Source organism: Malus sylvestris, chromosome 4 (genome assembly GCF_916048215.2).
Source record: "Malus sylvestris chromosome 4, drMalSylv7.2, whole genome shotgun sequence".
Lineage (NCBI taxonomy): Eukaryota > Viridiplantae > Streptophyta > Magnoliopsida > Rosales > Rosaceae > Malus > Malus sylvestris.
The window spans coordinates 24,857,112-24,879,025 of record NC_062263.1 but is presented as its reverse complement, the minus strand read 5'-3'; the positions used below and the strand labels follow the sequence as shown (position 1 = coordinate 24,879,025).

Sequence of the window (21,914 nt, the reverse complement as noted above, 5' to 3'; positions counted from 1 at the left end):
CATGGGAACAAACATATAATGTGTGTTTATTTAACTATTCAGCAAATCTCTTACAATTTATTGAAAAAAAATTATAATACAAAATGAAAGTTATCTATTTTCTATTTAAGCGAGTTGCAACCTAAGCGAGTGCTTAGGTGGGTCGGGTGGGTTAGACGGGTGCCTTAGCAGGTTTAGATGTCATTTCATAATTCTCAAACGTCTATACATTAATCGGGACGGTGACAAACCTAAATTTTTAGAAGAGTGAAAATAACAAAAAAACTGATACGACCCGTTCCGGACCCGGAGAGTAGTTCAGTGGACAGAGGTCGGTAGGGACAAAAGCGGAAACAAAGGAAAATTTGCCGAACAAAGGCACAGTCGACACACACTCGCCTCCCCTCTCTCTCTAAACAAATCCTTTTTCTGAGTTTTTTTGGGTTTGGTTTTAGTTTCCTCGCTGTGCCGCCACTGTTTTATGCGCCTCCATCATCCTCTTCGTCGCCTAGGGTTTCTAGGGTTTTCAGAGGGATTTTCTGGGGCTTTCCGAGCTGGATTATTCCCTCTCCTTCCTCAGACGAATCTCCATGCGCCGCTGGTTCAGCGGCTTCGTTGATTAGGCCCCCTCCCAATCACCACTGCACTTTCCTCCAATCGCTCCCCTCCTCCTCCGCCGCCGCCGCTCTCTCCCCTCCCAGCTTTCTCTCGATCCCTATAATCCAAGGATTTCAGTGATTCCATTTGGCTATTTCTAGGCATGGTTGTTCAATTGATTGCTCTTCTGGTTGTGTTCTGAGGGTTTTTGATTTGGATGGCATTGGGGGATTTGATGGCCTCCCGGTTTTCGCAATCCTCGGTGGTGGTCTACAGTCAGTTGGACGACTGCGCCTCCAGCCACGACGACGGCGATTTGAGCTCCCAGAGAAGGGAATCAGAGACTGCCAGTAGTGGTTATGGAAATGCCACCGCCACGAGCATGGCCTACTTGCCCCAAACCGTTGTATTGTGTGAACTTCGACACTATGCTTTCGAGGCTTGCGTGCCCACCGGACCATCGGATAGTGGTTTGGTCTCGAAATGGCGGCCTAAAGACCGAGTAAGCCCCTGCTTTCATTACATGCTCTTCATTTTTCTCGTTGGCATAAATTCCTTAATAAAGTTGTATTTGTTAGATTATATGACAGGAAAAGATGTCTCATTTTTTAGTTCAGTATGCCAGTGGCTTTACTTCTTCAGAAAATGAAATCCGTAGTTAAAATCCCACTAATTCAAATTTATAATTTCATGAAAGATTGTTAATTTTTTTCCTTCATCGATTTTGAGCATGTAAAGACCAGGTATTTGTATTGTGTCTAGGAAGTTTTAACGTTCCGTCGCTAATTGTTCTTTTGAGTACATATTGTCAGATACTTTGGTGATACAACCCAACAACTTGGGTTTGAATTAGGTTTCGATCAATGGGTAGTATGAATAATTCCATTTTTAGTTCGATAGGAATACAAGTTTGTCAATTTCTTATATTTATCGTCGTGTCAATCATTTCAGCAGATAAAATTTTAGGAAGTGTGAAGTGATTTTCACACTCCTAGATTTCTCCTTTTGCACTATTCCCCTTTTTCTTTTTATTTACATTTATTCTTCTTGGATTAATTCAATCCTAATGGTAGAAATAAGGGGATGAGTGCAGAATAAAAGGGAGTGCAAAGACCACTTCTCAAATTCAATTTGTTTATTTCTCTGTAAAACCAACAAAAAACCAAGGTGGTTAAATCATGTGGTCTCGAATAAAGTGATGAACTGAACAATTCTAAACAAGGAGTAATCACTCAAGAAGCCACCTTGTTCACGATTCAACTAGTCATATCCTGCTGGAAAGCCCTGATTGTAAGAAAGAGTTTTCTTTTTTCTGCCCTCTTCAAGGCCAGGTTCCTTTCCAGTTGGCTATTACTGCTAGTTTCTGTCGCTGCAGCGATCCATTCAAACCTCCCACAAATACGTTACATTTCCTTTTTCCAATTTGTTACAGAATGATGTGTGACTATCCTGAGAGAATTTCAACCACCATTACATGTATGATGTATCACATGACAGAAAGAATTAGTATAATGGTTGGTTAACTTTGATCGAGAAAAAAGATTTTGTATGATTTGGGAATTTCTAAATTTAATGCCATGTTCTTCTCTTTCTATTCTTGAGACAAAGAAAGGACTCAACTTCTTCTTTTATTTTGGATTTCCAAATTATCATTGCTTGAACCATTGGACATTTTGAAAAGTGTACTCATGAGTTTTACCAGTGAACATTATTGTTTACGGGTGGTAACGGATCACACAGAATGCCTAGGTGCTTCCTGCGGTCTAGCCTATTGGTAAACTTTGATGGCACTGTCAATGTTGGTTGAAGTTTTATCTGCTGAAAACCTGATCTTTGTTTAGGTTTTTAGAATATGCACATTCGTGTAGAATGGCAAATTTAGGTTTTTTGTCCTTTTGTTATGAATTTTCAACCCTATTCTTCAACGTTGGCATTGAAGCAATTATTAAATTTATCTGTTTCCTTTGTTGAACTTAGTTTCTTGTTTTTATTCTAACTGAAGATGCTCACAATTTGTACTTGTTAGTTTGTCTTTGCTTTGGCTTAACTTTCAACTTCTTTGCAGATGAAGACGGGATGTGTAGCTCTAGTATTATGTTTAAACATTAGCGTTGATCCGCCTGATGTAATTAAGATATCTCCCTGTGCCAGAATGGAGTGCTGGATAGGTGATTTTACACTGCTGATTTTTACTTTTCCTTCAGTTTGTTGGTTGTGTAGTGGTTATTAATTATTTTCTTTAACTGTTTGCGTTGGCTTATTGAGTTTCTTACTTTTTGGATTTGGTACAGCGTGCATGAGTTCTAGATCCTCTTATCCATTTTTCAATACCAAAGCACCCTTGTCATGCTACGGCTAATAATTTTAATCTGCAATAATAAGAGATTGATTTAAGTTCTTCACTAAAAATGTACATATTCCGTAGTGAAAGTTTGAATTCTTTTTTGTTATCATCTTGTACCCATTATCAAATAATAAGCAAACACATGTTTCCAAGAGGGAATGATACACAGTTTTAGGGCTACAACCATTATAACTCAGACACAGCCAAACTTCCTTTTACTTTTATCATCCCTTTGGCAATGAAATATAACAAAATGAAAAGTTTGGATAATTATATACTTTTCTTTGTCGAGTTTACCATTCTGTTAACATATTTTTCTGTGTCTTCAGATCCATTTTCTATGGCTCCACAAAAAGCTCTAGAAACAATTGGTAAAACCTTGAGTCAACAGTACGAAAGGTGGCAACCCAGGGTGAGAAAGTTTTTGTTTTCTTTGTGCATGCTGTTGATTTTGTTGTTTAAAATTAATTTTTAATTTTGTTTTACAATATGTGACCAGGCTCGCTACAAGGTTCAGCTTGATCCTACAGTAGAAGAAGTGAAGAAACTTTGTAATACATGCCGCAAATACGCCAAGTCCGAGAGAGTTCTTTTCCACTATAATGGACATGGTGTACCCAAGCCAACTGCTAATGGTGAAATTTGGCTCTTTAATAAGGTTTTTACCAATTTCAAGCCTGCTGTTTTGTTCCCTTGCTATCTTTAAATAAAATACCTTCTAGGTACTCATTTATTTAATTTTTTTGGGTGAAGAGTTATACACAGTATATTCCCTTGCCGATTAGTGACCTCGATTCGTGGTTGAAGACACCTTCAATATATGTGTTTGATTGTTCTGCTGCTGGGATGATAGTCAATTCTTTCATTGAGGTATCCTGCAGTGCAGTTATGAATGTTTATGTATATTTGATGTTTTAGCTTTTGATGATGTCTGAACTTGTATTATGTTATTCTATTGTATAGAATTATTGTAATGTTTGGATTTTTTTTGGTTAGCTTTATGATTTGGGTGGCTCTAGCTCTTCTGGATCTGCAAGGGATTGTATCCTGCTGGCGGCTTGTGAACCACATGAAACTCTGCCACAAAGTGCTGAATTCCCTGCTGATGTGTTTACTTCTTGCCTGACAACTCCCATTAAGATGGCATTAAGATGGTGAAGCTTGTCTCCTTATTTTGTTAGAAGAGATTATCGGTCTTAAGTTTTGCCTTACTGTTATTGTACTTCATCCTCCAGGCTGTTGTACAATTACTGTCATTGATTATAATTTCTCATGTTTTCACTATTTGTTTATCTCCTTGTTATGTTCTAGCGTTCTATATCATTCTACTTATTTGATTGTTATGTATTTTCTCAGGTTCTGCACACGATCATTACTTCATGAGTCTCTTGATTATTCGCTAATCGATAAAATACCTGGCCGCCAAAATGACCGGAAAACCCTCCTTGGCGAGTTGAATTGGATTTTTACTGCGGTCACTGATACGATTGCATGGAATGTTCTCCCTCATGGTAGCTTTTATGTCTTTCCAATTTACTGGTCTGCTGTACTGTTATCTAATGTTTTTGAATTGGATGTTCATTTGTATGCTTTGGTGGTGGCACATCCATGTAATTCTCAGTTCTGTGTTGCAGATCTTTTCCAGAGACTGTTCAGACAAGACCTGCTAGTTGCCAGCCTTTTTCGTAATTTTTTACTTGCTGAGCGAATTATGAGATCTGCAAATTGCTCTCCGATCTCTTACCCGCAGTTGCCTCCAACCCATCAGCATCATATGTGGTACTACTAAAGGAGAGAATTTTTCAGTTATGCCATATTTCAGCTAAATCAATTGTCAATCTTTTGGATTTTCACTCTGCAGGGATGCATGGGACATGGCTGCTGAGATATGCCTTTCTCAGCTTCCATCATTGGTTGAGGATCCTAATGCAGAGTTCCAGGTGTGCTTCTGGGTTCTTTTTATCCTTTGTTGCATTTTTTACGTTATGCAGTTAGGTTCCTATTGGTGTTATGTGGAATTAGATATTTGTATGAGTTTCCTGTTGTCTGTTTGCGACATGCCTAACATTTACTTCTATCATTATATTTTTGCTTTATTCCAGCCAAGTCCATTTTTCACTGAGCAGTTGACTGCTTTTGAGGTATGGCTTGACCATGGGTCTGAACTCAAGAAACCACCAGAGCAGTTGCCTATTGTTCTTCAGGTGTGGTATTATACTTCTCACCTTTTAGATTTGGTTCGCTAAAGCATTCTGGGATATAAGTTTGATGTTTTCTTTTCTTTATATCATGTCTAATTGATTTTGTTTTTAAAGTGGGTTGAAAAGTCACCTTTATGCTGCTTTTATCCTGTTTGAGGCATTTGATATAAAGCTTCCTTAATTAAGTGTATTTGGTAACATTATCGTTTTTGTTAAGCCCAGCTGTGAAATAATTGGGCAAAATGACATGGTACTTCTAGGTAGTATTGGTTGCGTTCAGTTCAATTAAGATGATAACAGAGTAGTGCCATGGTCCCTAAGTTGTGGTGGTGTATTTTGGTTTGAAGGGCATTTCTACTTTTCTTCGTTATGTTGATTCAACTTGATTTGTCGTTCATCATGGATCATTGTGTTAAGTTCATTCTCTGCCAGATTTTTCTGTTCCTTAATAGCCTGACTGAATAACATCTGTATTTTAGGTGTTACTAAGTCAATGCCACCGATCTCGAGCTCTAGTTCTTCTTGGAAGATTCCTTGATATGGGATCCTGGGCTGTAGATCTGGTATTTGTGGTCATTTAAAAATGTTCCGTCTTATTATCTCTATGTTGGTTGAGAGCAATATTTTGATGGTCTTTTAAAAATGACATTTCTGTTTTTAGGCCTTGTCTGTTGGGATATTTCCATACGTTCTGAAGCTGCTACAAACAATGACACCTGAACTACGACAAATTCTTGTATTTATTTGGACAAAAATTCTTGCTCTTGATAAGGTATGCCTAGATTACTGCAGCACATTCTTTGTCCAGATATTTATAATTGCTATCATCATGACATGCTCTTTGTCAGAATCTGCTGCTGTTGCGTATTATCTTGATACCTGCTTCTAATCTTAGGCATCAGTGTCTACATATCAAAACTCTTTGTTATCAACAATGTGTGATGCACGTGCTTCTTTGCTTTATTCCTGATGCGTCATGATTTTTTTCGATTTTGCTTGATTAGTTCCTTTCTGGTGCCATATGCTTGCCCCCCCTTTTGTTTCAGTTAGTACTACAGTAGTAATCACACTTATTTATTTATTTTTTGTGTGGAATCAGTCATGTCAGGTTGATCTAGTGAAGGATGGGGGTCATACGTATTTCATCAGGTTTCTTGATAGTATGGAAGCGTATCCAGAACAGCGTGCAATGGCTGCTTTTGTTTTAGCTGTAATTGTCGATGGGCATAGACGCGGGCAGGAAGCTTGTATTGAAGCAAGTTTGATACATGTCTGCTTGAAGCACCTTCAGGGTCCAACTCTAAATGATACACAGACAGAACCACTATTTCTTCAGTGGCTTTGTCTCTGTCTTGGGAAGCTGTGGGAGGATTTCACAGAGGCCCAAATATTTGGTTTGCAGGCAGATGCCCCTACAATATGTGCTTCTCTACTTTCTGAGCCCCAACCAGAGGTAAAGTTTTACTGTATAGACTGTTTTTTATGAACCAATGGCATTTTTGGGTTCTGTAACGTAGTCAATGAGATTCTTCTATTTCAGGTTAGGGCTTCTGCTGTTTTCGCACTGGGTACCCTGCTTGATGTGGGTTCAGGCAATGGTGTTGGTGGAGAAGAAGAATACGATGATGATGAAAAGATTAGAGCTGAAATTAGTATTGTTAGAAGTCTACTAAATGTTGCTTCAGATGGGAGCCCTCTGGTCAGGGCCGAAGTTGCTGTTGGTATGTGATTAGTCATCTGATATTCAGTTAATCATATTCGTTTGGTTGGACTTTTATTGCTTTTGGGTAATAAATATGCACTAGATTGTCTGTCACCAGTACATACCCTAGTGTTTTTCCTTACCATCTTTCCCCCCATTCAAAACATTAGCAGGATTCTTTTACAGGGCCCTGAAATTTGATTAGTCATGTAGAGATTTCTTGTAGGAATTTTGATTGTGTAAAGTTGTATATTCATCTTTACAGCACTGGGACGCTTTGCCTTTGGCCATAACAAGCACCTCAAGTCAATTGCTGCTGCATATTGGAAACCACAATCTAATTCTCTTTTGAATTCCTTGCCCTCTTTGGCTCATATGAAAGGTAGTGTTGTTTCATCTCAAATTGGTCCACTTTTGAGAGGGACCAATGACAACTATGGAAGAGTCTCCACCAGCAGCCCTCTAGCGAGTTCTGGAATTATGCATGGATCACCATTGTCTGACGATTCATCTCATCATTCTGATTCTGGAATATTAAATGATGGTGTGAGCAACGGTGTTGTCAACCACTCAACACCTGAACCCCTGGGCAATGCAATTTACTCTCAGTGTGTATTGGCTATGTGTACTCTAGCCAAGGATCCATCTCCACGCATCGCAAGCCTTGGTAGGCGGGTTTTGGCCATTATAGGGATTGAACAAGTGGTGGCCAAACCCATGAAGTCCACTGGTAACAGTGTTCGACCTGGTGAATCCATTACAGCAACTCCGATTCCCAGTTTTTCTGGATTAGCTCGATCTTCTTCATGGTTTGATATGAATGGAGGTAATGATTTGAGAATTACTTACTGTTTCTCCCAGTCATTGTCTTTTTATTAATTGCAGGGACCAACATTAGTATGATTAAAACATCAAAAGGAGCTGAATGTCAGGGGGAAAAATAACTTGGAAGTTATTTTTTAACCCGATATTCAGCTCCACTTGATGTTTTGATGTATGGTATTGGTGGTTAGTTTAATCTATCTATGCACTTCCAATCTTGTTATTTAGTAACCGATTTTTGACAGGTCATATGCCATTCCGAACTCCTCCTGTCAGCCCACCTCGGCCCAATTACTTAGCTGGAATGCGGAGAGTATACTCTTTAGAGCTCAGGCCTCATATAATGAGTCCAGATTCTGGATTAGCGGATCCACTTTTAGGTTCTGCGGGAACTTCTGGAGCCTCGGAACGCAGTTTTCTTCCTCAATCAACCATCTACAATTGGAGTTGTGGGCACTTTTCCAAGCCGCTTCTCATTGTGGCAGATGACAGTAAAGAAGTACTTAGTAGAAGAGAGGAGAGAGAAAAATTTGCCTTGGAGCACATTGCTAAATGCCAGCACTCGTGTTGGTTTTCTTCTCTAATTCTTCTTGACTCTTTACCTATTATTTTTGTTTACCATTTTTTAGGCTCTTCGATGGAATTAATGTATCTTCCATGTTCATGGTCAGCTGTGAGCAAGCTTAATAATCAAATTGCTAGCTGGGACACCAAATTTGAGACGGGTACAAAAACAATCTTGCTGAATCCATTTTCTCCTATTGTGGTTGCGGCAGACGAGAAAGAGCGAATCAGGTGCGTAGGTTATCACTTTTTCAAAATTTCTTTGTTTAATATTTATATGTACTCTCTGGCTAATATTCATTCTATGTTTTCTTTGTTCGTCGTGATAAACTTTCAGAGACAGAAAAACTGTGCTAGAAATAGTCATTAAGTTATTATGACTTGTGGAATTTGGAACAGATGCCTGTTTTCTTGTCCTGTGTGATGGATTTCAGTTGGCTGTTCCCTTTTACCTTATTGGGGCACAGCTCAATGCCCTTTGTGTACAATGGTCCTGTTTTTTAGTTTTGTTTTGTGTGATAGTTAATAGGTATGCTTTTGATTTATGCATCAATTTTTTATGAATGATGCGACTACGGGACAGAGGTCCAGGGCCGAAGGGGTAGAGGAAGACCTAGGAAAACTTTGGAAGAGACTCTAAGAAAAGACTTAGAGTACTTGGATCTAACAAAGGACATGACACAGAACCGAGCGCAATGGCGTTCTAGGATTCATATAGCCAACCCCACTTAGTGGGAAAAGGCTTTGTTGTTGTTGTTGTTGTTGTTGTATGGAGGGTTGGTACCTTGTTTGAAAAATAAAAAATGGCGTATGCCGCCTTCTTTGTCAAACTGTCAGGTTCTGTTTGGCTTTTGGGTAGCTATTGGATGAATATGGGTTCATGTATGAGTGAATTTGGTTCATGTTGCTAAAATATATTGATTACCCTCATTCTCTGACCCTTTAGTCTAGTATAAATTTGATGGTGTGTTGATGTTTTGGTGGTTATTTCTTCATAGGGTGTGGAACTACCAAGAGCAGAAGGAGGCTACCCTTCTCAACAGCTTCGATAACCATGATTTTCCTGACAAAGGAATCGCCAAGCTCTGCCTTGTGAATGAGCTTGATGACAGCTTGCTTCTTGCTGCTTCAAGTAATATTCTATACTACAGAAAGATTAGCTTCTTCATCAGGAAGGGCGCTATTATTGAACCTTTCTAATTAATTTGCACCTTTTCTGTGGTCATATAATTAGGTGATGGACACATTCGAATTTGGAAAGATTACACTTTGAAGGGTAAGCAGAAGCTTGTCACTGCATTTTCTTCAATTCTAGGTCATAAACCTGGCGTGCGAAGTTTGAATGCTGTTGTGGATTGGCAACAACAATCTGGATATCTGGTACTTATTTTCTTTAGGATGTAATTTGTTAGTGCTATAGGACAAGTTCTGTTTCAATTTTTGTGATTCTTGTTCTTTGTTGTGAATAATGTTTTGATTGCTTCTTCATCCCTCCATTTGCTAGTATGCTTCTGGCGAATTACCATCCATTATGCTTTGGGATCTGGATAAAGAGCAGCTTATTAATTCTATTCCTTCTTCATCAGATTGTAGCATCTCAGCACTGGTGAGTTCTTACCACCTCAACATACTCTCGACATCTATTCAATTTACAGCTGTAGTTGTATCAATTACAGACGTAGTCCGTGTGGATTTGGCCATTGAGACGTGTAATATGTTGTATCTTGAAAATGAACGGTGTAATAATGACTGGATCCTGCATTGTCTGTGTAGTCTGCTTCTCAAGTTCACGGTGGTCACTTTGCAGCTGGTTTCGTGGATGGTTCTGTCAGGCTTTATGATGTGCGAACTCCTGAAATGTAAGCTCTTTGCGTCTTCTCAGGCAAATTTATGACGTATTACTTCTGAAAGCGTTGCAATTAACTGCAAATGATAAGTTGCAAATAGTTAGATTTGCAGACCTAGATGGACAATTTCTTTTATGGCCTTGTGTAGTCTTTAGGATTGGATTGGAATGGATCACTCACTGTATTCAAGGTATTTGAAGGTAGAGGCGGATGATTTTTCATGTAGAGGATGGGACATGAAGATGAAGTAAACTTATTCCTTATAATCCTGCCATTTTTTTGGGGGTGGGTGGGTGGGATTGGAATGGATGAGTTTCCTTAATGAGCAATCCATCTTCTACCTTCAAGATGGACACAATTTTTTTCCATCTCTTCCTCCAAAACGTCTTGAATATAGTGGGTTATCCATTCCAATCCAATCCTAGCGACCATAAGAGGCCTATTATACGTGTGGCAAAGGATACACTCTTTGTATCTGTGTCTGTCACTATACATTTGTCTCTCCAATCCGTAAGTAAAAAATAAACATATTAGCATGCTACTGGGTTTGAGTTCAGCTCCTCACTAAACTTGGATTTCTTGCTGTGATATTGATGATTTGCGTATGCTATTGTTTTGAGCTGTTTTATTTGTGTGTTTGTAAATCATAGGCTTGTCTGTTCAACCCAGCCACACACTCAGAAGGTGGAAAGAGTTGTGGGGATTGGCTTTCAACCTGGGCTGGATCCTGGCAAGGTAAGTGGGGAGACCCTTGTTTGATATTTGTTTTTGAAGTTATTCCGATTGAAAGTGAGACTTGATGAAATTCTTCTCTTCATCCAGATTGTAAGTGCATCTCAAGCTGGTGACATTCAGTTCCTTGATATCAGAAACGACAGGGATGCCTACCTCACGATTGAAGCTCACCGCGGTTCACTGACAGCTTTAGCTGTTCATAGGCATGCCCCAATCATTGCCAGTGGCTCGGCCAAACAGCTCATAAAAGTCTTCAGCTTGGAGGGCGAACAATTAGGCACAATAAGATACTACCCTTCCTTTATGGCCCAAAAGATTGGTCCTGTTAGTTGCCTAGCCTTCCATCCCTACGAAGTGCTGCTTGCAGCTGGTGCCGCAGATGCTTGCGCATCCATTTATGCCGACGACAACTCTCAAGCTAGATGAGCATTGTAATTCTATCTTCATGGTTTGATAAGGCTTTCTTTCATCTTGGAAGGCAATGCGTATGGATCGACTTCAAATGCAATCGTGCTGTTGCAGATCACTCGGGGCATCTGGACCATTGTGTGATATAACATTCCTCTGCCCCGATTCTTCTTCAATGTCAACGGGTGGATCTTGAAGCACCGGTAGGTTGCTGTCTACCGATTGTGTATGCTATATATAATATTCGTTAGCCTCCGGTGTAGAGGGTCACAGTTGTGGGGAACAAATTCCTGCGTATTTATTGGGGGCTCTGGAAAATAATGTGTTATATAGGGTAAATGCTTGTAAATATCCTTTCCATTTTTTTCTCTCCTCATTTTGGTGTGTTCATTTCTTCTTTTTCTTTTTCCTTTCCCTTTGTTCGATTTGTAAAAACAACGCGTATTAATTGATCGTAATCTTTAGATGGTGACGCGGGTAATCATCTCGTGAAATGTATTGAATTCGATAATCTCGCGATGGCTCGTCATGGTCTTATGTTGAAGTTGTAAATAATTCGTCAGTCCTTTCCTTTGTGTTTTATTCTGTCTAGTCGCCAGGTGCTTTTGCCATAATGAATGTAACTATTTTTGTTCCTAGCCAAAAATTGTTACTGAGTTTTACTTTTTCTTGGGACACTTTTGATTCTAATGTTGATGTCATATTTATAAAATTTAGTAAATTGGTCATTTCATCATCAAAAGTGTACAAATAGTTAGTAAAATTCGGAATGAGTAGAGATGGTATATAAATATGGTTTGATACTGTTTATTAAAAAATAATTTCTTGTAGGGTTATAATCTGGACGGGGACTAAACATAGCTCATTCGGTTGGAGATGGCCTAATAGCCCTTCACTTATAGCCCTCATAGCACTGAAAGGGCTTAGGCTGCCCGTTTTAACCATCGCGGGAGCGAAAACCGAACTGAAACAAACTGTTCTGAGACAGTAGATTCCGGTAGCATGCATTGTCAAAACTATTTTCCAAAACGAGAAGTAGGTTTCATGCAAAATTGCGCGCTTTACGCCTTAACATCAGAGTGCTAAGGCGTCACAAGGTAAGTTCTTCCTTAACGCCTTAACATTAGAGTGCCTACATTAGAGTGCTAAGGCGTCAAGGTAAGTTCTTCCTTAACGCCTTAACATTAGAGTGCTAAGGCGTCGCCGTGAGATGAGTTCTCCCTTAACACCTCTGCTCGAAAGTAACGAAAAGTGAAAATTGAAGCGGAGAATCTGAAATTCTGAATGCGCAAAATATGCGTAGCTGCATCATCATCGTCACCATATAGATAGGAACTGTCCAGCTATAAACATTTCGACTTCATTTCAATATAATGAAAAGCCTTGGTTTATGAAGAAAAATGCTACAAAGTCTTTTGAGTCGAATGATTCTGCTGACTAATGGCAACAGCAACTCTATAAAGCGCACCAATCTAACGAAATTCGAATGTATCACAAACTGGGAGAAGACGCAGATACTGACTGATATACAAGGTATATTCACAAAGCTGCATCCCGGTTCGTAATCTGTACGACAGTATTTCACTTCCTCCCACCTACCATACCTTGGCCCGCAGCTCCTGACAAGCTAGATGATGTATTGCTGTTTGTCATCTTAAACTTTCCATCTGCATTGCCAAACACATTCAGATCTTCAAATAATCGGTACGAGGGAATGTAGGGCTTTTGTCCTGCTGCTGGGGCAGGGCTCCTAGGACCGGGGCTCACTGAACCTCCGTTGGTATCTATCCCATTCATTCCCCTTGTAGGGAACGAATTGAAGTGCTGCAAAGGTCTAGCTGATTGTGCTGGCGTATAAGATGTGGTGGCGTTGGCACGAGGAGTCGATGTATTATTGGTGGAAAAATGATTTTGGTTAGAATATCCCGGTGAAGCTGCCCATGGTGGGGGAGGGTAGGCAGACGAGTATTGAGGATATTGAGGATGAAATTGTGACTGGAATTGAGGCTGAGGTTGAAATTGTAATTGAGGTTGGAACTGTGGCTGTTGGAGTTGAGATTGAGGTTGTGCTTGCGCCCACGGAACAACATAGCTGTTATAGGACCCCATCCCTGGATTTCCAGGATAAGGCTGAGAAGGATAGGGATTTCCTTGTACCGTGGGGGCAACAGGCGCCTGATGTGTGTTGCCATTAGATGCTGGAACCGTGTGAGGGTCTTGCGTGGTGTGAGGGTTAGATGGTGCAGCGTGAGGGGTGGTGTCAGGGGAGGCAGCTGTTGTTGATAAAGTGATACTCAGAAGGTCGATCATGTCCTGCTCTTTTGTAGTCTTAACTGGTGCAGGCGGATCAGCCAGAACTAATGCATTGCTTGGAGTGGATGTTGTAGCTGCTGAGGAAGATGGATCTATTGTGCTACTGGTGCTCACCAACGCCAAATTATCATTATTTCCACCAGATGTGTTCGGAGGAGGCACGGACCGTGGTTTAAAATGCCTGCATCCATAGAATAAGTGCAACACTTGTTAATGAACTTTCACCAAACTATGAGATTAAGATAGATACTTGGTATACCAAAAGTTCTTTATGCAATTTATCATTAAATCACAAAACGGAAGAAATAAATGGGGGCCCAGCAATGGTTGAAACCGTTGACATAAGAAAAAGCATTTCTATGACCTATGAAAAAGAAACAGAAAGCAGAGAAAGATGCCCAGTCATGCACAAACCTTCGAGCTAGCTGTGCAAATTCATCTTCCTCTTCTTCGTCTTCATCAATCTGGAACCTGGCCATGTTACCAACTGGTGCAGATAGATTAGCATTAGGTCTTGGACTAGAGTCACTTGTGCTGGACTCTTTTACTTCAGTCTGCTTGGAACTTGACGGAGACTTTTCAGTCGGTTGGGGACTAAAGCTTGTAGCTTGAGTTGGCACAGGCAAACCAGAAACTATAGCATCATGTTTTGCAAGCAGATTTTGCATTCTATCGTTCAAATCAAGACCCCGAGCAAGAAGTTCTTCATCTCTGGATATTACCAAAAATGTGTAACATTAAATATTCACTGCTTGAGTATGTTTAATGCGCTGGTTACTTAGAAAATAGAAGTGACGTTGAAACTGTTAACTCACCCAGTTGTAGTTAGCATATGGATTAATTTTTTCTGGTTGGTACGACATCCATTGACAAGCTCGTCTATCACTTCATCTTTTATGGCCTACAAACAAAGAAACAAAAGGTAAATCTCTTTACCCATAAGTTGTGAGGAATAAGTTGAAAATGCCATAGTTCCTCATACCAAACGGTCACTAGGGTTCACAGCTTGCAGCATGTCATCTAAGAGCTCCATAACATTCCTCATAGAATCCAGGCTTGACAAACTAAAATTATTAAAAAGAAAAATCAAGCAGAGGAATGAGCAGAAGATAGATCTTACAGAAATCCTTAACAAGAGCACTAACAAATGCAGAACTGAGGAAACGGTAAGGGCTAATAGGTAATCAAAAGTAGAGTCAAACTCACCTTAGATTCTCCATTTCTGTAGCCATTGTTTCATCAAGCCTTCTTGAGGAATTGCTAGGCATTCCGTATCCAGCTTGAGCGTGCCGCAATGTTGTATGTGTAACAGGTGGTGTAAATATTGGAGCTGCTTCTGATGCATGCTTGGGAAATTCTACACCGGAGCGCTGTCATTCATGCAGTACACTTTTATTAATTAATTAATATCTCTTCAGGTTGTCATATACAAAAGAATCATTCTTTACATAACAGCCACTATTTCCAACCTAACAGAAATAACTGCAAAAAGAGGGAGGGTACATCCATTAAAGACGACTTGGAAATAGAACCTGAGAGGTTCTAATATATTGTGTACAATGTGATGTGTATCTGATTATATGCACTCTTGATTTGGTATTGCACCTTGATTGTCAATACCAAACTTGAAAGACGACAATCATAAATTAAAAAATCTGAGCCAGATCGCTAAATGTATACCCTTAGTTCCTCGCATGCCCAGTAGTACTGAGGATGTTTTCCAGCAGGACCACCAAATGCCTCTTGCCAAGAGTCCAGCAATATCAAGATTTTTTCTCGAACCTGCATATCTGCCTAAAATTCCATACATATGTTTCAAAGTGAGATTGAAATTCTTAACCAAAGAAAAATTTCAATGGATAATAGGCGAAACAGGACTTGTTAGAGTAAAATTTAACAATGGATAATAGGCGAAACAGAATAACAAAAAGAAAACGTCCATCATTTGGGTAAAAAGGTTCAACAACCAACAATGCTTAAACAAAGCGAAAAAGCTTTGATGTACCGCATAAACACACACTACAAAAGAAGCAGTGAAGAAGTCATGAGAAGAAATGTCATAAAAGTGTGAATACTCTAAATTGAGACATTGCCAACATGTCATCAAACTCAAAATTTGTATTCAAATCCACAAGAACAAGGCTTATCTAAGACAAGCTTATCTAAGACGTAGAGGGGCCTTGAAAACCAGAAAGAACTTTCCATTTGAGCACTAATCATTCTAATACCAAAGACACATTAAAAAGAAACCCACTTGCAGGATTATACAAAATGACACCCTCAAAAATACAGATTGGTGTGTCTAAGGTATAAAAGAATAAACAGGTCAATAGCTTTCAACAAAGACCGCAAACCTGAAAGGAAGTGCGAATGAAAACCCAGGGTAACAAAGTCCTCAGAAAAACCATTTTAAAGGCCATATGTCTTGCTAATAGATATTCTAAAGAAGTTCCAGATTTCTGGTGCAATATATTTGAAGACATGAATGCCCTCCCTAGACTCAAGATTATTTATCATTGATGAAAACGAAAGGCTCCAATGACAGCTTAACGAAAAAATACACTGCCAACAACACATTCAAGACTTACCCTCTTTCTCACAATTTTAACCATCTCTCCTAGTATATTTCTCTCTGCAATTTGAACATGTACATAATCCCCACAGTTCTTCACCATTGTCTCCAAAAGCTACAAAAGTAGAATAGCACATCATTAGCCATAAGTAAGGAAATCTTTCCATGTCTGACGAAAAAAAATTGGAAGAAGATAAAAGGCTTCCTTTAGAAAATACCGTCAAGGCTAGAAATTGAACTTTGGGGCTCTTATGCTGCAACCTTTTCTTAACAGCTTTTACGACATCTTTTGCCTGCCTGAAAAATTTAACACACAGCGATCAATGAACAACCACAAAATAAGAATTTTGTTATACAAAAAAGAAAAGGAAAAACTAGAACAAACCACAACTTGCAAGAACATGAATCAATTGTATTTGGTAAGAATAAAACCATGAATATAATTCCGTAAATAGCGCAGAAGCCCCTTTAATTTGTTTCTGTCCCCAAAAAGGCAAAAAATCCAGAAACAGGGGAAGTAATTAATATAGCAAAGTTTTAAACATTGTTTGCACCAGAAATCTGCATATATGTTGAAATTTAGATGTCCTTATTGAAAGAGTACTTTCCGCCTCTTCGAATTTCCAAATAATTGACATACTCCAGCAGTTTCAAACAATTAAACAATAATATGATTCAAAAACTTCAACATCAATCTCTTCCTCTATTTCTCTCATACATAAATACACACAAAAAATTACAAATTGTAACGGCAAAAAAAAAAAAAAAAAAAAAAAAATTATGTACCCTTTATTTTTGTTTTATTTTTGGTATTACACAGATAACATCAAACTGATAAATTTCCAATCAATCAGAGAAACCCTAGGCTGAAAGAAATACAAAGTCAACTCAAAAAACCAAAACAAGAAGAAACAAACAAAACCCAAAAGATTGAAAAGGCAAAAGCTTTGAATATATACATGTATATACACATACCAATGATGAGAATTGACGGAATCGCAGATGTCTATGTTCATAGTCCAATCAGGACTTATCAGAAGATCGCTCGTCGCCTTGTCCACAGCCACACCCGCCGAAGACGACGTTAACGAGGACGTCGCTGCTATCATCTTTCTCTCTCTCTCTCTCTCTGACTTTTCGGTGGAGCAGAACCAAAAGAAAGAAACTTTCCCTCTGTTTGTAACGGAATCCGCAACTAAAATGAAAACCCACAACTCACTTTCCCGGAAAATTCACCCGCCATGATTATTTCTTGTTTGGATGGGTGGAAAATCTGGAAACCCTAACAAGAAAAAAAGAAAGCTTTCGGATATTTTACTCTCTGAAAGAAATCGAATTTTGGATTCCTTGTTTGCTGTATTTGTATATATTCCTAAGCTGTTGCCAAGTTTAGCATGCTTTTCCTCCGAACTAGTTCAATTCCACCGGCTCACGCGCCACGTGTAATAAACGCGCGAACGGCTGCTTCGGCATAACCGCATAGCTCGCCACATACGGTCGCTATACTGTATTTTTGTACACGTCGGACCTTGGAAAAGTCCTTTTTCCTCTTTTTTCTCTCCTTTTTCTCCCTTTCATATTTTTTGTTTTAACCTTTTTTATGTCCACTTTTATTTAAAAGAAACTAATCTTAGCAACGCCTTTTATTTTTTATTTTTTTTAACAAACAATGATCTAAGCCTTAAAATAGATTAACAATAATGTAGTTCAATCGTAATTCAAATTGGATAAATAAAAGAATAATGCAAACCTGAATTTAGCTAAATTTCTTGACCAGGTTCAAATCTCTTACTTACAAGTAAAGAGAAATATCATTCTACCGTAATTCAAATTGGATAAATAAAAAAATAATGCAGACTTGAATTTAGCTATGTTTCTCGACCAAATTCAAAATCTTCTTGATAATATAAATTTAGCATATTTATCTTATCATTATCAAAAAATAAAAACTCAAATAAGAATTAAAGAACCTTAATGTGGAGATGATTCGAAAAAGATATAAAGGAGAAAAGGAACTATATAGAAACCATTTTATTATAAAAATAAGTTAATTTATTATTTTAATATTGGTTATATGATTTATTTATTTATTTGATGAGGGTTTAGTGGGCAATTGGTGAGTGGTGATGATAATTAGGTTAAAAAAGTCATGAGATGATAATGGGACCTTTTTTGTGTTTTTTTTGGAAGAGCAAGGAAAATGCATTCCAGGGCACAGAGGCCAACGAAGAAACAAGAGAGCCTACGAAGAGGCAAACAAACGACAAGGTCTCTATGGTGGCCGGCCTTGTATCTTTTCTTATTTTCTCTTCAACAATGTATCCTTTTATTTCAAAAAAAAAAAACTATTCCAATATTCATTTTATTTCATTGAAAAGTCGGGAAGAAAGTCGAATGTATCCTTTTATTTCAAAAAAAAAAAAAAAAACTATTCCAATATTCATTTTATTTCATTGAAAAGTCGGGAAGAAAGTCGAAGTTCCATTACAAATTCAAAGTCGAAGTTCCATTACAAATTCAACTGGTAATATGGGGTATAGCCAACTTAATTAAGTTTATATAAGATTCATCTACCTATTAATATGATGTTCATTCTCAACTGTCTGTATCGAATAAAATTAGTATGAGTGTAATTTGTGCTTTCTCAACTCAACATTCTTAATAGTCTATATCGAATAAAATTAGGACAAGCATAATTTGTGCTTTCTCAATTCACATTCACGCGGTGCATATAACATGTGTACTAAAGTGTCGTTCTTTCTCGATTCACTTTTATGCGGTGCATGTAACATATGTACTTTACAAGTGCTTGTTACACTCACACACTTCTCACTGCAGAAGTATAGGAGTGTATAAGGATAAAGCGTGAATAGCTACATTCTAAATTTAAGTTTTAAGATTCGAATTTTTAGTGTAAATTAAGTTAATAAAATCATATACAATTTTTCTAAAGTGATTTTTTATTTATATTTTTTTATGGATTATGATTAACGAATTGTGAGTAAATCTGTCGTGACTTAAAAACACAAGAGCCTCTTAGGTTTTCTTCTTTTATTTTGCATGGATTCAGATCATGAGATGCTTCTGCTTAATTTACATATATTTAACAAAAAACCTTGAGATCATCAGCCCTTTTAAAAATTTTGTGTGTGGATTTTGCTTAGCAAATCTTTGCTACCAATTAATAATTCTAATAATAATAATAATTATATAATCCTGATTATGATAATTATAATATTTATCAGGATTATTTTATTGGAGTAAGTAGAGATAATGGACAAAATTCGAACCTACACTAGTCCTTGGGTTCTTAGACTTTTGACCTCAACAGTGTCATTGTTGTTTATATATATATATATGAATCCTTTAACAAGAGGATCTCATTTTTCTAAAAAAATAAAGACATTCTCTTGACCGTTGGATTGACATTAATGAAATTGTGTGGTTGAGATTAAATTACAAGTTACACAATCTTAATCACACAATTTTATTAAAACTAAATCTACCCGTCAAGAAGATATTTTTATTTTTTTAAAACAGTAAGTATGCCTCTTGTTAAAAGACCTATATATAAGACTGCAAAAAGCTAATCGAAAGGGGAATTTTCGTATTAATATTTTGATTGGTTTCAAATCATGAACACGTGAAACTTGCTTTTGGACATTTGTCAGTCAATAATTACCAGCTAAATAGAAATTTCAACGCGACATGCTGGTCTTCTTTATGTATTTATTTACTTAATTTTGATAGGGAAGAGGATCCTCGCACTTTGTGAAATCTGAAGGATTCTCATATTTTAACCGTTTATTGTATATTATGCGGTTAATTTTTGTCATGTATTATTTATGTTTAATTTTAAATTAAAAAATTAAATAATTTCTGACCGTACAATACACGATGAATAGTTAGGATGTATGATTCTTAGTATTCCCACAATTTAGATCTAGATGGAATCCAATTCCTTTTGATAGCCCATGAAGACTACAATTAAATAAGGATAGGGATGTCCACGCCCTACCTCTTCACCGGAAAAAAAAAGAATTGAAGTCTTGAATAATAAGGTATACTACAATTGTAACGTTTCATGGCAATCACAATATATTATAAAGAGAAATTTACACTTAATATTATATAATTGACACGAGAAATTACGATGTCTTTATCAGATAATTGAAAAGCTTTCGAGTCGATGAGTGTTCGTGCCTCTTTTCACTTGACGGATTACTTTACAGGAGTTGGTGCCATAGCATGTATTCATGTACTCTATGTTTCAGTCCGTCGAATTATTCAGCTAGTAAATTATGCCTTTTGCTGTGGTGATTCGCGTACCAAGGACTACAAAGGTTCTGAGAACTTTGAGTCGCGTTTTCTTTGATTCGCCACAAACACAAAGTACTAAATTTAAAATGAAAATTTTTGAAGTGTCAATATCATTTCATTTGTTTAATTAATTATGAAAATAAATCAAACGATTAATCTTACTTGTCGTCTAGTCTCTGGTATATATAGAATATAGTGCATGATCTTTCCCTAAAACTTCCTTTGACCTTGAAATCATGGGTGTCTTCCTTTGCGTTAGAAGCCAAAAACATATCTAATTCTGTCTCCAAGTGGATAAACCCCGACATTTTGGCGTTTCTTTGTCAATATTATTAGCGATTATAGCATAGTTGATTCATTTTTACGATTCGCTAAGTTTGTGTAATCCTATTGTATCAGTGTCTTTTTGCAATCACAATCGTAATCGAATATCGAGTTTGCATATACGATTGCTCTGGAGATCACAATTTTCGAATTGCATGCTCCTCCATTGTAATTCTGCAATTTCTTGTGATCGAGCATGTATCTTTAGTTTTATTGTGATTTGCAATGTAATTTTTTACTGGAGCTGACGATTATGGTATTTATAATCTAGGAAGCAGGTGAAGAGTTTGATCCGATTGAAGAACAGTAGTAGGTCACATATAGCTTTTTAAGGTATTTTCTAATTCCTTTTTGACATTGACTTGTGTTTTAAACAAGGATTTCGAATGAATTTATCATTTCTTTTGGATACAGAGCACGCTGGTCCGGTAAATTGCTTGTGTAGTTTTCTTTACAGTATTGACATTGTGATTTATAGGACTCTAGATCTATGTTTATCATATAGAAATTATTTGTTTCTGCATAAGGGCTATAAATATTATGTTTATCATATTGAAATTACGATTTTTGCTATTTCTCTGTAATTTTCATTTGAAACTGTTTTTATTGCCTTTAATCGCATACAATTAATGTAATTCATTGATGTTCAAATTGATTACTTACTTCAATATAATGTTCTGTTCGAAAGTGAATCCAAACACAGAAAACAATTGAAAAATGATGAAACAAAACATTTGTGCGTCGTGGTTTCAACACATTTAAAAGAAAGGAAAACTAATGAAAATGGCTTGAAAACTTTGAGTTTTAACGAAAAGAACAAAATAAAGAGTAAAGTGAATAGTACCAGGATTGACATTTTGGTGTAAAAATGTGGTTTTTCGTTAAAGTGAACAGTACCGGGAGCTTTTCGTTATAGTTTCCTTAAAAGAATTGGTTTTACCTTGATGATGAGGCCATCTTTTAAGAGAAGTCTATTACTTGTTGGTGAAGTATTTCTTTGCTGGCTCCAGTGTGTAAGTATTTATTATTGTTGGTTTGATGGATGCCCTTGGAGTTATTTTAGCATGATCTATGCTTGGTATGTATTTCTTTATGGCAGTAAATGAAAGTATGAAAATTTGGGTAAATTACATAAAACTACCTCAACTATTGGGTCAGTCACAGTTTCATACCTCTTCTTTAAATT

At 37.4% G+C, this 21,914-nt stretch overlaps 2 protein-coding genes across 2 annotated transcripts; one reads left to right on the top strand and one right to left on the bottom strand.

Annotated features, from left to right (window-relative positions):
- The first annotated feature begins 343 nt into the window (after nucleotides 1–343).
- On the top strand, nucleotides 344–11,710 carry LOC126617656 (regulatory-associated protein of TOR 1-like). Its single transcript, XM_050285705.1, has 23 exons — nucleotides 344–1,078; nucleotides 2,642–2,744; nucleotides 3,250–3,332; nucleotides 3,420–3,578; nucleotides 3,674–3,790; nucleotides 3,917–4,074; nucleotides 4,277–4,431; nucleotides 4,555–4,699; nucleotides 4,782–4,860; nucleotides 5,023–5,124; nucleotides 5,601–5,684; nucleotides 5,783–5,893; nucleotides 6,221–6,574; nucleotides 6,662–6,842; nucleotides 7,089–7,649; nucleotides 7,891–8,211; nucleotides 8,317–8,440; nucleotides 9,208–9,341; nucleotides 9,444–9,589; nucleotides 9,714–9,815; nucleotides 9,983–10,068; nucleotides 10,707–10,791; nucleotides 10,879–11,710. Exons 1-23 carry the CDS (start codon nucleotides 794–796, stop codon nucleotides 11,215–11,217), a joined length of 4,014 nt encoding a protein of 1,337 aa, XP_050141662.1. The 5' UTR covers nucleotides 344–793; the 3' UTR covers nucleotides 11,218–11,710.
- A 767-nt stretch (nucleotides 11,711–12,477) lies between these two features.
- On the bottom strand, nucleotides 12,478–17,448 carry LOC126617657 (TOM1-like protein 6). The gene is made up of 9 exons (XM_050285707.1): nucleotides 17,060–17,448; nucleotides 16,303–16,381; nucleotides 16,101–16,199; nucleotides 15,193–15,306; nucleotides 14,719–14,882; nucleotides 14,495–14,576; nucleotides 14,328–14,413; nucleotides 13,927–14,223; nucleotides 12,478–13,693 (listed from the first exon to the last, which is right to left on the bottom strand). The coding sequence occupies exons 1-9, from the start codon at nucleotides 17,191–17,193 to the stop codon at nucleotides 12,781–12,783; spliced, it is 1,968 nt and encodes a 655-aa protein (XP_050141664.1). The 5' UTR covers nucleotides 17,194–17,448; the 3' UTR covers nucleotides 12,478–12,780.
- Nucleotides 17,449–21,914: the final 4,466 nt, after the last annotated feature.

What these genes read in the sequence shown, in the direction of transcription:
- LOC126617656 (XM_050285705.1), top strand. Translation starts at nt 794, where the DNA reads ATGGCATTGGGGGATTTGATGGCCTCCCGGTTTTCGCAATCCTCGGTG. An exon ending in TTTCTGAGCCCCAACCAGAG is followed by an intron (nt 6,575 to 6,661) that starts GTAAAGTTTTAC and finishes CTTCTATTTCAG; the next exon opens with GTTAGGGCTTCTGCTGTTTT. An exon ending in CAGGGCCGAAGTTGCTGTTG is followed by an intron (nt 6,843 to 7,088) that starts GTATGTGATTAG and finishes TCATCTTTACAG; the next exon opens with CACTGGGACGCTTTGCCTTT.
- LOC126617657 (XM_050285707.1), bottom strand. Translation starts at nt 17,193, where the DNA reads ATGATAGCAGCGACGTCCTCGTTAACGTCGTCTTCGGCGGGTGTGGCT. An exon ending in GGGCATGCGAGGAACTAAGG is followed by an intron (nt 14,883 to 15,192) that starts GTATACATTTAG and finishes CATGAATGACAG; the next exon opens with CGCTCCGGTGTAGAATTTCC. An exon ending in CATATGCTAACTACAACTGG is followed by an intron (nt 14,224 to 14,327) that starts GTGAGTTAACAG and finishes GGTAATATCCAG; the next exon opens with AGATGAAGAACTTCTTGCTC.